The following is a 14,418-nucleotide window of genomic DNA, read 5'->3' on the forward strand; positions in this document are numbered from 1 at the left end:
GCTGAATTATCGAAAAAAAAATATTCTAAGTATACAGTATAAACTCTAATATATTCAAATTCCAGTTGGATTTGGAAACTTTAAAATTTTTACAATGTCAATGTGAGTGATGCTGATGCCTCGGAAATAGTCCCTACTTCTTTGTTTATGGTATTGTATGTATAACCTTTAACCGCTGATCTATTATTCTGTAAACTCAAAGTTGATCAACCTTTATGTTTTGAAGTCATTTTATAGATTAAATGATTTAAAACTTGGCTACGAAGGTATTACAGAATGACGTCTAAATAGAGGGCTGTCTTCTTTAAGGTAAGAATATATTTAAATGTTAACAAAGGTTAAAATAAAATTTTAAAACTTTTAAGATCCATAATTTATGTTCCGTAAAGAAAGTCAGATAAGGTTAATAAAGACATTGTGCTAAATAAGTCATGTAATTAGTCAACAAATAAACATGGGCTGTCCGCTAACAATCTTTTTAACCCATGCAAACTTTTTTCATATTTCAAGTGAAAATCTCGTTAGAAATGGTCTTTGAATGCTACTTGTCATGTTTGTCTACATTTTGCTAATTGTAGCGAACAAATGAATATGATGTCTCGGGTCAGGTTGGGTTGAACGTTAGCGATCATGTTTAACTCTAAGACATTGTGTATACCCCAAGTAAGGTGCCCGTTAGTAATTTTCGTTGGATGCTATGTTTCATGTTTGTCTTTTGTTTGCTAATTTTAGCGATAAAATGAATATGATGTCCCAGGTTAGGTTAGGTTGGACTTTAGCGATCATGTTTAACTCTAAGAAGACATTGTGTATACCTCAAGTAAGGTGCCCGTTAGTTATTGTCGTTTGATGCTACTTGTCATGTTTGTCTTCCTTTTGCTAATTTAGGCGAACAAATGAATATACTGTGTCCCAGGTTAGGTTGGGTTTATCGTTTTAAAACGATCATATTGAACCCTGCGATTTTTTATCTTAAGTAAGGTGCCCGTTACTAATTGTCGTTGTATGCTACTTGTCATGTTTGTCTTTCGATTGTTAATTTGAGCGAACTAATGAATATGAAGTCCAAGGTTAGGTTGGGTTGATCGTTAGCGATCATGTTTAACTCTGAGACATTGTGTATACCCCAAGTAAGGTGCCCGTTAGTAATTGTCGTTTTATGCTACTTGTCATGTTTGTCTTCCTTTTGCTAATTGTAGCGAGCAAATGAATATGCTGTCCCATGTTAGGGTGGGTTGAACGTTAACGATCCGTGCAGTAGTACCATATAGTTGTTCCGATTCTATTATTTTGGGTCTTTGTTTGGGAGGGGATGTCTCATATTGGCTCAAAGTTAGTATCAATCAAATAATATAATGAATATACGAAATTTCAAAATAACGAAACAATGAGAAACGAACGTTCATTCGAGATTACACATTCATACCATAATTCAATTAAGCATATCGTCAGAGACAAATGCGATTATGTTTCTTTGATAGATATCATATTGATCTTTTATCAACATCCACCATCAATCGATTTATACGGTACAGATCTATCTAAAAAAAATCCTAATATAAATAGTTCATCCAGAGACGTATATATGTATATATATATATATATATATATATATATATCTGGTCCATCTTAACGAAACATTAACAAACCAAGAGAAACATCACAGCTACGGTACCTAATAAAAACTATTTTCCTTAACAATTGATATAGAAAGATATTACATATTAGAAGGTAGCAGGTGTTCTTCCGGTGTCATAGGTCAACAACATTATTTATAAGGTAAGTATTTTCCGTTTGATTAGTATATTATTGAATTTATTGGTGATAATAGGTATATTCATTCAGATTAAGCCAATATATTCGATTTACCGAACGCATTCTTTATTATTGATGATGTGTTGCACTGTGTTTGTGTTTTTTTAAAGTAACCTATTAGATGTTGTAAGGTATGTCATGATTAATCTTGTCTTCTCTAGTAACAATATTTATTTCTTCTTTTTCTATTTCTTCGGGTATTTCAATAGTTAAAATTGTTTTAAATAAAGTCAAAACACTAATAAACGTTAACTTATAATTTTATATGAAAAGTTTGAAGTGTTTTGTCGTTTAACTTAATTTTTTTATATATTTTTTATTTGTTAAATCTAGTTTGTGTTTATTGTTGTCTCAGTATTGAACGAGATGTTTCAATGTTTTGATTGGCTTAACTCTTTCGCTTTGAATCCATGCACCGTTTCAATCTTTATTACTTATCAAATTATAAAAATGATATACAAAAAATACCTTAATACCATTTGGTATCCGCCTCTCTTTTTCACATATGCAGGTTTTCAGTACACTGTCTTTTCAACTTTGGTGGATAGTTGTCTCATTGACAATCATACCACATCTCTAAAATATTTCAAATTAAAGCGTGTTTCATACAATCGATTATGTATTTATTTGTTCATGAATAAATACTCTGATGTACAATTGTAAACCTAAAATATATTATAACATTCGGTATCGTTTTTCACATATGCAGGTTGTCAGTACACTGTTTTTGAACTTTGTCGGATAGTTGTCTCATTGACAATCATACCACATCTCCTTTTTTTTTTAATAAAGTAATTTTCATGCAATCGATTATGTATTAATTTGTTTATCATGTTTATTATTCCGACGTACTGCCTTGACATTTTGAACTTCAGTTATAAATGAGACAATTACTGGTCAGCTACGTCAAATGAAACAATAATACATGTATGATGGGTCAAAAGCGGTAACATATGAAATGCAAAACACGGTGCTTCTGTGAAGGACGATATTTAACCTTAGCGGATGAATATTTGGAACGTTTTTTTTTCTTGATCATAAGTTAGCTAACCTTGATGTGCTGTTTGTAGTTAAAAATAAATCATATCTACGGTATAGTAAGTGGTAATGATAACAGCAACAAAGCATGCATACATGTAACTAATGTCATTACCTGCTATGATTTGGCAAGAACATTATCTTTCTGTCGTAAACAAATATTAATCAAGCTTTCTTAAAGCATATAACTCTTCATATAACAGCTAGGTAAACACATTATGAGTCTGTATTTTAAGAATAACAGTATCAACAAAGACACGTTGTATGAACCATTGTCTTTTTATATAATCACTCGCAAATATTAACAAAAAATAAACCATAAGCCTGCCTGACAACAACCTGGATTGCCCTCTCTATAGGTCTGACGTCTGCCACTTATGAAAAATACATATCTAGACAACAACTGGCTACTCAAACATATCAGTTGATTACATCCCTTTACTCTTAAAACCCACTACCATATTAAAAAATATTCTCAAATCAATAACTCACAAGTCCTAAAAACACTTATAAGTCAATAGTCTCAATACTCTTACAGTTCGCCAACGACATAATCAAAAGTCACCCTTTAGAATCATTTCAATATTTTACGTATCACTGCTTTAGATTATGTATTACCCATCTTTCACCTCGCAAGCTTTTTATTTGTATAATTTCAATCGAACAATTGTTTTGTCATTTTATCACCCATATGTTCGTTGTACGCATTATGAAATTTTGACATGGTTTTTTTTTATGTTCCTGGCATCGTACTTGCCATTTAATGTGACTGAAAAGTCTAGAGACGAGGCTTTAGAGAAAAGGCTGACCCTTTCGACACACCTTGTCTCGCAACGCATTTGAAGTTCTTTTGCTGTTAATTCTCCCCATATTCATATAGAAATAAAGAGATTTGGTATAATTGTCAATTTAAAGATAACGATCAACAAGAGATCTACGCAATAAAGGTCCCTGTATTGCCTTCAACTATAAGAAACATCCATAACTGAATTGGCAGCAATATAAGGTTCAGACATAAAAAAAATAAAATAGAGAGAAAACCAGTGGGCAAAAAGTAAAGCGAATAGAAAATAATGGTGAAAAAGTGTGAATAATAGAAAAAAATGGCATAAAAAATTAAAGAATATAGAAATGAAGTTCTTCCCATCCAGACCCTCCATCAAATGCTCTTTTGCAGGTTGCAATTTTATGCTCATGTTGGAAGAGCTAGAGTTGTGGTGTGCCGTCTTTTTTTTAACCTTATCTTTGTCCTCTTTTATTTTAGGTGCCACACAATGAGAGATGTTGATGAGGGACACGCTTGGTTGTGTTTAATTGGAGCTATTGGAGCACAGTTTCTAAATGGAGCCATGACTTATGGTTCAGGGATAATTCACGTCGGTCTCCTAGATTATTTCAAAGAAGATGTGGCTAAGACAGCTTTAATAGGATCTCTTTTTGCAAATATACTATGCTTACTTGGTACGAATATATTTTACTTCTAAAATTGTATTCCTAATCGATTTAACGTACTTTATGCGCAAAGATAGTTGACAAATTGCAATACTATTTTTCGCATTCGTACATCTAAATTGAAAGAAAATAACTCGAATTCTTACAATGAATGGTTTATTTTCTTTTAAAGTTTATAATTATACTTCTTACAGTGAATTCAATTGCTGATGGGGTGAAATACTATCTTTTTCCACTGTTAAATCTAGCAATGTAAATGTTGATTTTTTTACGTCTTAAATAAACGAGTTCAAGGTTTTAAGATATATGAAAACATAAGATAAACTTAAAATGTATAAAAGGCGATTAAATATAACATTTCAATAGTAAAAATGACGAAATGACTATGTAATGAGTTCTAACCATAAGTATGCAAACACTTTTAATAAGAAAGTATAAAGTTCATCCGTTTCTTATGAAAAATGAGGTAATTTATCGTTTTCACAATTCCTTTGTAATGCCCGCGTCACACTGTCCCGATTTTTACGCCGATTGCAACACGATTATGGAAATTTTCAAAATCGGGACTGATCGTATACAGATCGGGCTATTCGTAGTGCCATCTTTAACCATCTTTAACCATCGGCCACTTTTTCTAGCCTTCGGGGACAACTTCGGGAAGGGTTCTAAATTTTTTAACATGTTAAAAAATCCCCGAAGGTGCGTCCGATGTTGAGGGTTCGTATTGAGTTCGTATCACCATCCTCACCATCGTAATGTCACCGGGAATGCATCTTTGAACATCGTATTGCATTCGTGTTTCCATCGTTTCCATCGGGCAGTTTTGACATGACGATGTCTACACGAATGAATCACGAAGCTACCCGAAGGTCTTACGATGGCAACACGACTTCGTGAAGACCTCGTAATCCCGTCGTGTTGGCATCGAATAAAAGTACGAAGGCGACAAGATGGAACTACGACGGCAATAAATCCAGCTAAATGTAATTAAGTTAATTTTCGCGCTAAAATAAATTTAAAGTGCCATGCGCGATATGCACTGGTCTGTCTAATACGACAGTTAAGAAAGACGTTTACAAAACATGGAGCTCATATCATATGATTCTATGAGAACAAGAAAGGCGACAGCGTTGTTTCTATTAATTAAATGGAACAAGAAGAGCAGCTATTACAGGCTCAGGATTTACTTTTACAAGTAAAATATTATTTTTTGTCAATTTTTCATATCAAGTAACATAATGAAAATCATAAACGCGCCTCGTACACCAACAGTGCAGGTACACGTATAAAGGGAAACTAACTTTTGCTTCATTATTCTGATTTTTTATGTATCGTCTGAGTTATTGTCACATAACCATTTTGTATTCTATATGTCATATTTTGCCGCATTTGTTGCTTTCCCCACATCTTTCCTTTTGTCTATATTATTATGATATTCTCCTGGAAAGAGCTCTTTTTGAATAAAAGGGACCAACGAACCCATTACCTTACCTTTAAGATAGATCAGTAAACATGGGCATAATTATGGGTGATTATTCAGACTAGTGCACACATTTTACAGTTCAAACAAGGCAATGCCGAGCGTGGCATCCCCTCGTATGTAACATATTGGGGACATAAATGGACACTATATTTGTATATGACACATGCAGAAAATGGTAAATTGAATATGCATATTTGATACATAAACTATTTTTTTAGAAATCAACCAAAACATTCAGTAACTGGATATACCTTTAATATTGTATTTAGAACCAGCAGGTAAAAAAATGAGCAACCAATTTCCTGTGTATTATGCTATTTCAAGGAGAAAAAAAACAAGTCAATCTGCATGACCTTGACCTTTGGCCTTGAACGTAAAAAATGTCAGATCATTACAAGGAGGAACAATATACTAAATGTGGTTAAAATCTTTTGAAGCATATTGGTTTTAGAGTGTCCACAAGGGTGATATTGCCTTGTATTACAACTGCCACTGTGACATTGACCTTTGAACTTTAAAGTCAATAGCGCTTAATAAGATATTCTTAACGAGTAACACCATACCAAGTTTTGAGCATTTTGGTTCTAGAGTGTCCATAGCAATTTTATCTACACGTAACTTACATATAGTAGGCGAGGGGATAATAAACTAAGTTTTATACGAATTAGACAAAAAGATCGATTTCCCACCATGCATGGCAGACTTAATTGTACAGAAACGATATGTTGTCGAAATTCTGTTCGTATCTTTTAGACATCGTATGGCCATCGCGCCATCATCGTAATCCATCGTGTAGCCTTCGTAATCCATCGTGTAGCCTTCGTGATCCATCGTGTAGGTTTCGGCTGAGATATGAAACTTTAATACCCGCCTTCGGTTAACCTTCGTATGTCCATCTTTTGCTCTCGTATATCATTTCGGCACCATCGTATAGACTTCGTTATTCATCGTACTTGCTTCGGTCACTTTTTGGTATTTTAACGAGATCGGGACCAACTTCGTACGAACTTACAATTTTCGCATTCGGGTGTCCATCGTATATAAAAATCGGGACAGTGTGACACGGGCATAAAGATATTTCAAAAGATTCTTTTTCAATGATATCACTTCAAAGTCTGGCTGGCGTATATATAAACCACCTCTCCCTTTATTCAATTTGATACACACAATTAATATATGTTCCATTTTCCTCTTTTAAAAGCCGTTATGCAGCTTTTTATACGTGTGCATGTAAGACAAATTTCGTTGTAGAAGGGTATAAAAACAGCACAAACAACATTTTCCAAAAGACCAAAAAAGTGAAAAAGCATATTTAAACAAAACGCATTTGACTAAAAGGTCGAACAACTGATGTTCTTTAACCCTGCTGACTGCCATTGGCGATTGCCAAATAAAATTGATCACAAGATGTAACAAAATAGATCTTCATATAAATTTAATAATAAACAGAAAAAAAATAACTATATATATATATAACATCTTCATGCCTTATATATCATGTACTGTAGTACGCCGCTAGATTAAAACTGACGAAGAAAGGTAACACACGGCCAGCGAAAGCTCTTTTTTTTTTTTGAGAGCCCAGGTGGTCGTGTGGTCTAGCGGGACGGCTGCAGTGCAGTCGTTCGAATCCCGGCGAGGGAAGAACCAAACATTTGCGAGTTATATATATATATACGACGAGTTGTATATACATTATGTACACAGCCATGTATCACCATCATTGATGGCGATCCGATGGATACATCTGTTGTAGAGTTGTCACTGACTCAGACGTACTTATACATATAATTATTTTCTGTGATTGTATATTACATTAATTTGTAGGATCCTTTACTATAGATAATTTAGCTGATCTGTAACAATAACATCTTCATGCCTTATATATCATGTACTGCAGTACGCCGCTAGATTAAAACTGACGAGGAAAGGTAACACACGGCCAGCGAAAGCTCTTTTTTTGAGAGCCAAGGTGGTCGTGTGGTCTAGCGGGACGGCTGCAGTGCAGGCGATTTGGTGTCACGATATCACAGTAGTATGGGTTCGAATCCCGGCGAGGGAAGAACCAAAAATTTGCGAAAGCAAATTTACAGATCTAACATTGTTGGGTTGATGTTTAGACGAGTTGTATATACATTATGTACACAGCCATGTATCACCATCATTGATGGCGATCCGATGGATACATCTGTTGTAGAGTTGTCACTGACTCAGACGTACTTATACATATAATTATTTTCTGTGACTGTATATTACATTAATTTGTAGGATCCTTTACTATAGATAATTTAGCTGATCTGTAACAATAACATCTTCATGCCTTATATATCATGTACTGCAGTATGCCGCTAGATTAAAACTGACGAGGAAAGGTAACACACGGCCAGCGAACGCTCTTTTTTTGAGAGCCCAGTTGGTCGTGTGGTCTAGCGGGACGGCTGCAGTGCAGGCGATTTGGTGTCACGATATCACAGTAGTATGGGTTCGAATCCCGGCGCTACTGCTACTGTGATATCGTGACACCAAATCGCCTGCACTGCAGCCGTCCCGCTAGACCACACGACCACCTGGGCTCTCAAAAAAAAGAGCTTTCGCTGGCCGTGTGTTACCTTTCTTCGTCAGTTTTAATCTAGCGGCGTACTACAGTACATGATATATAAAGCATGAAGATGTTATTGTTACAGATCAGCTAAATTATCTATAGTAAAGGATCCTACAAATTAATGTAATATACAGTCACAGAAAATAATTATATTATATATATATATATATATATTTAAGACTACTAAATGTAGGTTTTTTTGTTAACCTGTTAATCTGGTGTACGTTCAATTTCGTTAATTTCAACACGGACCGTAGTCTTATATTTGTTTCTTTTTAATTAAGGAGTTTTATTTTGAACTATATATATAGAAATGCATTTAGGACTAAGTGATTATTACGAAAATAAGGAGATGTGATATGTTTGACAATGATACAATATGTTCATAAAAAACAAAGATATGAACAATAACAGGTTATCGTACGGCCTTCAACAATGAGCAAACCCATACCGTAAATAATTCATAAATGATTATGCAGGGATGATAGGTCTAAGTGCACTTAAAACACTGTAAATAGTAAACCAATGAAACGAAAAACTGCAGACAGGAACCATCGACAACATCAGAGTTACATGCTCCTGATTTATGATTTTATCTAGCGGTCTACACTCTTTCTGACACTGGACAGTTGATGTGAAGAATGTGCCCCCAGTACACGGTTGCCCATCCGCACTATCATTAAATCTATGTTCAGTGGACCGTGAAAATGGGGAAAATTATCTAACTTGGCATTAAAATTAGAAAGATCATATCATAGGGAACATGTGTACTAAGTTTCAAGTTGATTGGACTTCAACTTCATCAAAAACTACCTCGCCCAAAAATTTTAACCAAAACTTTAACCTGAAGCGGGACGCACGGACGGACGGACGCACAGACCAGAAAACATGATGCCCATAAATGGCGCATAAAAACACTTGAAAATGCTTTTCTCGCCATATTGGAACTTAGAACAAATAACTAAAGAGAAAAGACATATTATAACGAATTTGTGTTGCAGTTTCTCATAAGTTGTAAATATTGTTACTTTGTCAAAAAGCAAATACAAATTAATGATTTCAGGGCCACTTGCAAGTATAGCTATCAATTTGACAAGCTGTAGAGTTTCTATAATGATTGGCAGTTCTTTAATCATCATAGGATTTTGTGCCAGTTTCTTTGCCAAAAATTTGAATGTATTATTAGTAACCTACGGCATCATTGCAGGTAAAGCTTATTTATTTATCTACCCAGTATGCATATATGATTGATTAACAGAGTAAAGAGTGCATTTTCTTTTCATTTTTTTTTTTATTTCAGTTTTTAAAGTTGTCTATTAGGGGCTAATTATTTCTCATTTACATTTAAATTTCAGTGCATGTAAAACTACTTGTGTGAAACAGAAACTGGTCAATATTGAAGAAAATTATAATTATTATACACGTGTTTCATTATTTCGATCGCCATATCGAATTTTAAAGAATATTACATTTATTTTGTAAGTGTTTCGTTAGTTTGGATGTTTTATCGAATACTGAGGCAATAGTTCATTTACAGAATATGCATTGCGATCAATCTGTGAGATTTCGTCTCCTGTTATGTACTTTTGAATTAAGGCATAATAATAAAACAGTTAAGAATTTTATTTTATTTCTCTGTTCATTATATAATATTAATTAAAGAGAAACAAGAGAGAGATTTCAAACCACCAGACGTGTATTGACGGAAGAACTGTTGTCAATAATTGCTAACATTCACTTCATTTAAGGTGTCAGACCACCAATTACTGCCTTCAATTTAAAACGTAAATGTAGGAGTCCTACTCAGACACAAAATAGTCCTTAAGGTGTCATTACTAACTTAAACTAACCTACAAATTTGCAGAAATATAACTTTTGGTGAAAGAGAAATAAATTTCTTTTAAATAGGTGTCATTGCTAACTTAAACTAACCTACAAATTTGCAGAAATGTAACTTTTGGTGAAAGAGAAATATATTTAGACCATTTTGAGCCAAAATTTACGTGTACATGAGTTTGCATTAAAAACAATCAGGATTAATGCGCTCCAAAGTATACTAGTTTAAGATTTCCAGAAAAATTATAGAGTTATATTTGTAGTACCTGATGATTTCCTAAGATCAAATTTTTTTTATAAGTGTTTTAAAGTAGGTTGAAAATTGGACTGTATAAAGGTGGTACGTGTACAATTCATGATATTTCTGGTTTCTATGAAGTTAAACTTAAGGTAAAATATTGAGAAAGCTGTGAAAATTGCTTAAATTTGGTTGCATAGATGGGATTTTTAATTGGTGGTCTGACACCTTAAACTTTTATAGATAGTTGTGTCAATGGTCATTGTTTATAGAAACCGTTATAAATGACATCTTCTAAGTGACAGATTGATAGCTGTCAATATCAACACATATCTTGTTAAAAGAATCGATTAAATACTCCCACAAAAATCTTTATTTTGTCTTTCAAATGATATTAGTTTCTCACGAACATCAAACTATTGAATCACTATGGTGGTGTATACGCTCGCAGATAAGTAGTTCTTGAGTAGAGCAAGTATCTTGAGTGGAGGCATCTAACAATACGAATCAATAAATTGAATTATTCTTTATTAGAAGCATTGCAGTGTACGGATCGATTTTCAAGAATTTTGAGAATTACTACTCAAATACTAGATATTTTAAGAGGGTAGCACAATAAGCAACAATGAAGCTAATATTCCATGTGCAGTTTTTGAAATGAAATGGTTCAATCATATTATTTTATTTGAGTATCGTATGGATAAAATGAAGAACACACTACATAAAGATAAATATTCAAGTTGAAATATTAAAGAATATTAACTCAAAAAAGTAAAACAAAACAAATAAGAAATTAATTACATCCACTTCTTTTGATCTTTGGTCTCTTGTGGAGAGTTGTCTCTTTGGCAATCATACCACATCTCCTTATTTTTATATAAATGAACAATTGTTGGTCCACATTAAAAAAAAACTATACCTATCTAAAAAAAACAAAGCTAGTTTTATTCACTGCAGAATATAAACACCTAGTAAGAAGGTTACATGCTGAAGCGAAAAAATAAAAATATGCATTCTCCTGATATTCTTATGTTATAATGCAAAGTGATTAAAAGGTTTAGAATAAATCAATTAATTCATCTCGAAATCTACCATTCAACTTTGTGCAGTTATTCCCAATGACTTCGATTGTCTTCGTTTGCATTGCCTTAGAAAAAACTCTTCATAAATTGCCAATCTTGTTTTTTTTTATCAATTGTAGGTACTGGCTTTTCATTTACTGTTACAACATCGATAGTGATTCTAGGATATGCATTTGAAAAATACAGAGGTGCGACTGTTGGTTTAAGTATGGCGTTTGCTGGTGCCGGAATGTTTGTATGTGGACCGTTAATCCAGTCTCTTATCGACCATTATTCTGTACTTGGAGCTTTCCTTCTCCTTGGTGGAATTGCGAGTAACTTTTTTGTATGCGGTGCTTTGATGAAACCATCTGGACTTGAGGAATGGCATAAATATTTCTTAAAACAAAATAAGCAGAATACAGGTGCAAGTAGTATTTTGAAAAGGTTTCTTCATTTCGGAGTTTTCAAAAATATATCATTTGTGTTTATACTATTAGGTGCTATATTTGTAGGACTTCCATATAGTCTAGTACTTTTACATTTACCAAATTACTCTGTGACTGAAGGTTATTCACATGAGGATGGTGCCTTTCTTATGGCCATGATAGGACTTGGCAGCACAGTGAATCGAATACTTGTCGGTATTGCCAGCGGAGACGGTGGACTTGATGTTTTATTGTTATATTTTGGATCACTTGGTTTAACCGGTGCCAGCACTTTGATATTTCCGTTGTTTTCTGGATATTATATCGGTCAGTGTATTTATGCGTTTATATTTGGATTATACAGTGGTGCTTTCTGTGCCCTGACGAACCCTATATGTTTTGAAATGGTAGGATTAGATAACCTTCCCACCGCCATAGGACTTTATTTCTGTGCCATTGGTATAGGTGGATTAATTGGACCCCCATTAGCAGGTATTTATACAAAATCATAATAATGGCTATTTATCAAAATGTATATACCCATGGTTTTAAAAGATAAGTTCATAAATACAATATCCAACCTAATCAAATGAAACTTTTCACATAAATAGATTGACATTATCATTCTTGCGAACTTTTATTGAACTCTACCCTTTTCAAACCAATAGGTAAATTGGACCGTGAAATTATGTATAGTTATTTTAAGCTACTTAACCTGTCATCTTCCTGGTGTCTACTGTTGTGAGAATATTTCCACATATCTCTTATACTTCAGTGCATCCCCTTCTGATTTATTTCATCTTAGCTGTAATAACTGAAGTTCAAAGTAGACCTATATAGCTGTTTATATTGAGAAATCATAGAGTGTGTGTTGATGTGTACTGAAAACAGCGTCTATATATATTTTTGTATATTTGTTTCTATTAGGTATAATAATTGATAATGGTGGTACATATGAGCACAGTTTTTATATCTCAGGTAATAAAAATAAAAATGTTGTAGCAATTCACACACGGTTCTCCATAATCATTCAAACATCTTCAGATACGCTTAAAACCAGAAGTTGAATTGTCATCTCCACACAATATACATAGCAGAATAATAAAAATAACACGACGTACGGTGACCTATAATTGTTAATGTCTGTGTCATTTTGGTCTCTTGTGGACAGTTGTCTCATTGGCAATCATACCACATCTTCTTTTTTTATGTATAATGAATAGAAAAAAAAAAATAAAAATAAAAAAAAAGTTATTAAAGGAGTTCACCAAACGGTTTGATAAAGGTTAGAACGTTATATTATTGAAGCGAAAAGTAAAATAACTAAAATACCGAAAAAGTTCCTTATCAAACGGTAAAATCAAAAGCTCAAACACACCAAACGAATGGGGAAAACATGTCATATTCCTCGCTTGGTACAGACATTTCCTTATGCGGAACATATGAAAAACCGGTGTTTCTGTATAAACAAATCATTTAAAAAATGTGTTCGTAGATAATACTTCTAAAGCAATTTTTTTTTCTAACTACATAAGCTCATCGTGCTTGTACTTTCTGTTGGTGTGGTTTTCATTAATACTTTCTACGAATAATCTATTAAATTTTATATTTTAGGTGCATCCTTTATATTAGCAGCACTTTTGACACTAATGGCCACAATAAATAAGCCAAACATTCCAACAAACCTTACACAGAATGGAAATATCTCATTGAGCATAGATTCCAATGTGGGAGAATCAGCAGCGCCCGCCATGCAAGGGTCAGGCTTCCTTAGAGGCTCTGGATTCTTCCGCGGATCCGGGCTCATGACAGCACCAGAAATATTTGGTGGTTCAATATCACTGCGCGGATCTGGGTTTCTTTCACTAAGTCAATTTTCAGATTCTAAAGATAACATTAGACAAGCAAAAGTAGTGGAAATTACTCCTCTGACTGAATAACTTGGTTGGTTAAATGTTGGTCAGGAAATAACAAGAAATAGACTGATATATAGTTTCACCGCAAATTGAAAAGTTTGTGTCTTATAATAAGGTTCAGTTGTATTCCTTAAAGACGAAAATGCGTATTGTCAATGAGGCAACTATGCCGTGATTGCCAAAAAGTCAAAGGAGGAAATATACAGATGATTTCACTGTCTTAAACGACTACCAAAGACTTATCATATGGTTACATTTTAAAAAAAACTTCAGGAAAATCAAACGTTAAAAGCATTCAACAGACCGTTAATCAAAATAGCAAACCGAATAAAATGGATGTCGTCATTGACTCGTCGATCGTTTTCCTTTGGACAGGGTAGCAGGTTGTTACCAAGAGAAAACAAGGCAATTGTTATTTATTTTTTTAAACTGCATGTTTTGTTATTATTGTTATCCATAAAAAATAATCAACTTCTTCTTTTGTGGCCAATACTGACATTCCAAAAAGTTTTATTATTTGTTATATAGAAATCTTGAGTTTGCATATTG

At 33.6% G+C, this 14,418-nt stretch overlaps 2 protein-coding genes across 5 annotated transcripts in view; both read left to right on the forward strand.

Annotated features, from left to right (window-relative positions):
* The first annotated feature begins 210 nt into the window (after positions 1 to 210).
* Positions 211 to 14,344, forward strand: LOC139516782 (monocarboxylate transporter 12-like). Of its 4 annotated transcripts, none has more exons than XM_071307085.1 (6): positions 211 to 309; positions 4,118 to 4,314; positions 9,454 to 9,597; positions 11,666 to 12,445; positions 12,881 to 12,931; positions 13,568 to 14,344. In XM_071307085.1, exons 2-6 carry the CDS (start codon positions 4,128 to 4,130, stop codon positions 13,891 to 13,893), a joined length of 1,488 nt encoding a protein of 495 aa, XP_071163186.1. In that variant the 5' UTR covers positions 211 to 309; positions 4,118 to 4,127; the 3' UTR covers positions 13,894 to 14,344. The 4 variants fall into 4 exon arrangements, with proteins under 4 accessions (XP_071163186.1, XP_071163187.1, XP_071163184.1 ...); XM_071307086.1 differs by lacking the exon at positions 211 to 309 and adding an exon at positions 1,821 to 1,946; XM_071307083.1 differs by lacking the exon at positions 211 to 309 and having other exon boundaries at positions 3,897 to 4,314.
* Positions 5,269 to 14,418, forward strand: part of LOC139516781 (guanine nucleotide exchange factor DBS-like) — a 126,169-nt gene continuing 117,019 nt past the window's right edge. Inside the window, exon 1 of the mRNA XM_071307080.1 lies at positions 5,269 to 5,288. The gene's annotated coding sequence lies outside the window, so the exon portion shown is untranslated. The remainder of the gene's footprint in view (positions 5,289 to 14,418) is intronic.

The sequence above is a fragment of the Mytilus edulis genome, chromosome 3, assembly GCF_963676685.1.
Source record: "Mytilus edulis chromosome 3, xbMytEdul2.2, whole genome shotgun sequence".
NCBI classification, from domain to species: Eukaryota; Metazoa; Mollusca; class Bivalvia; order Mytilida; family Mytilidae; genus Mytilus; species Mytilus edulis.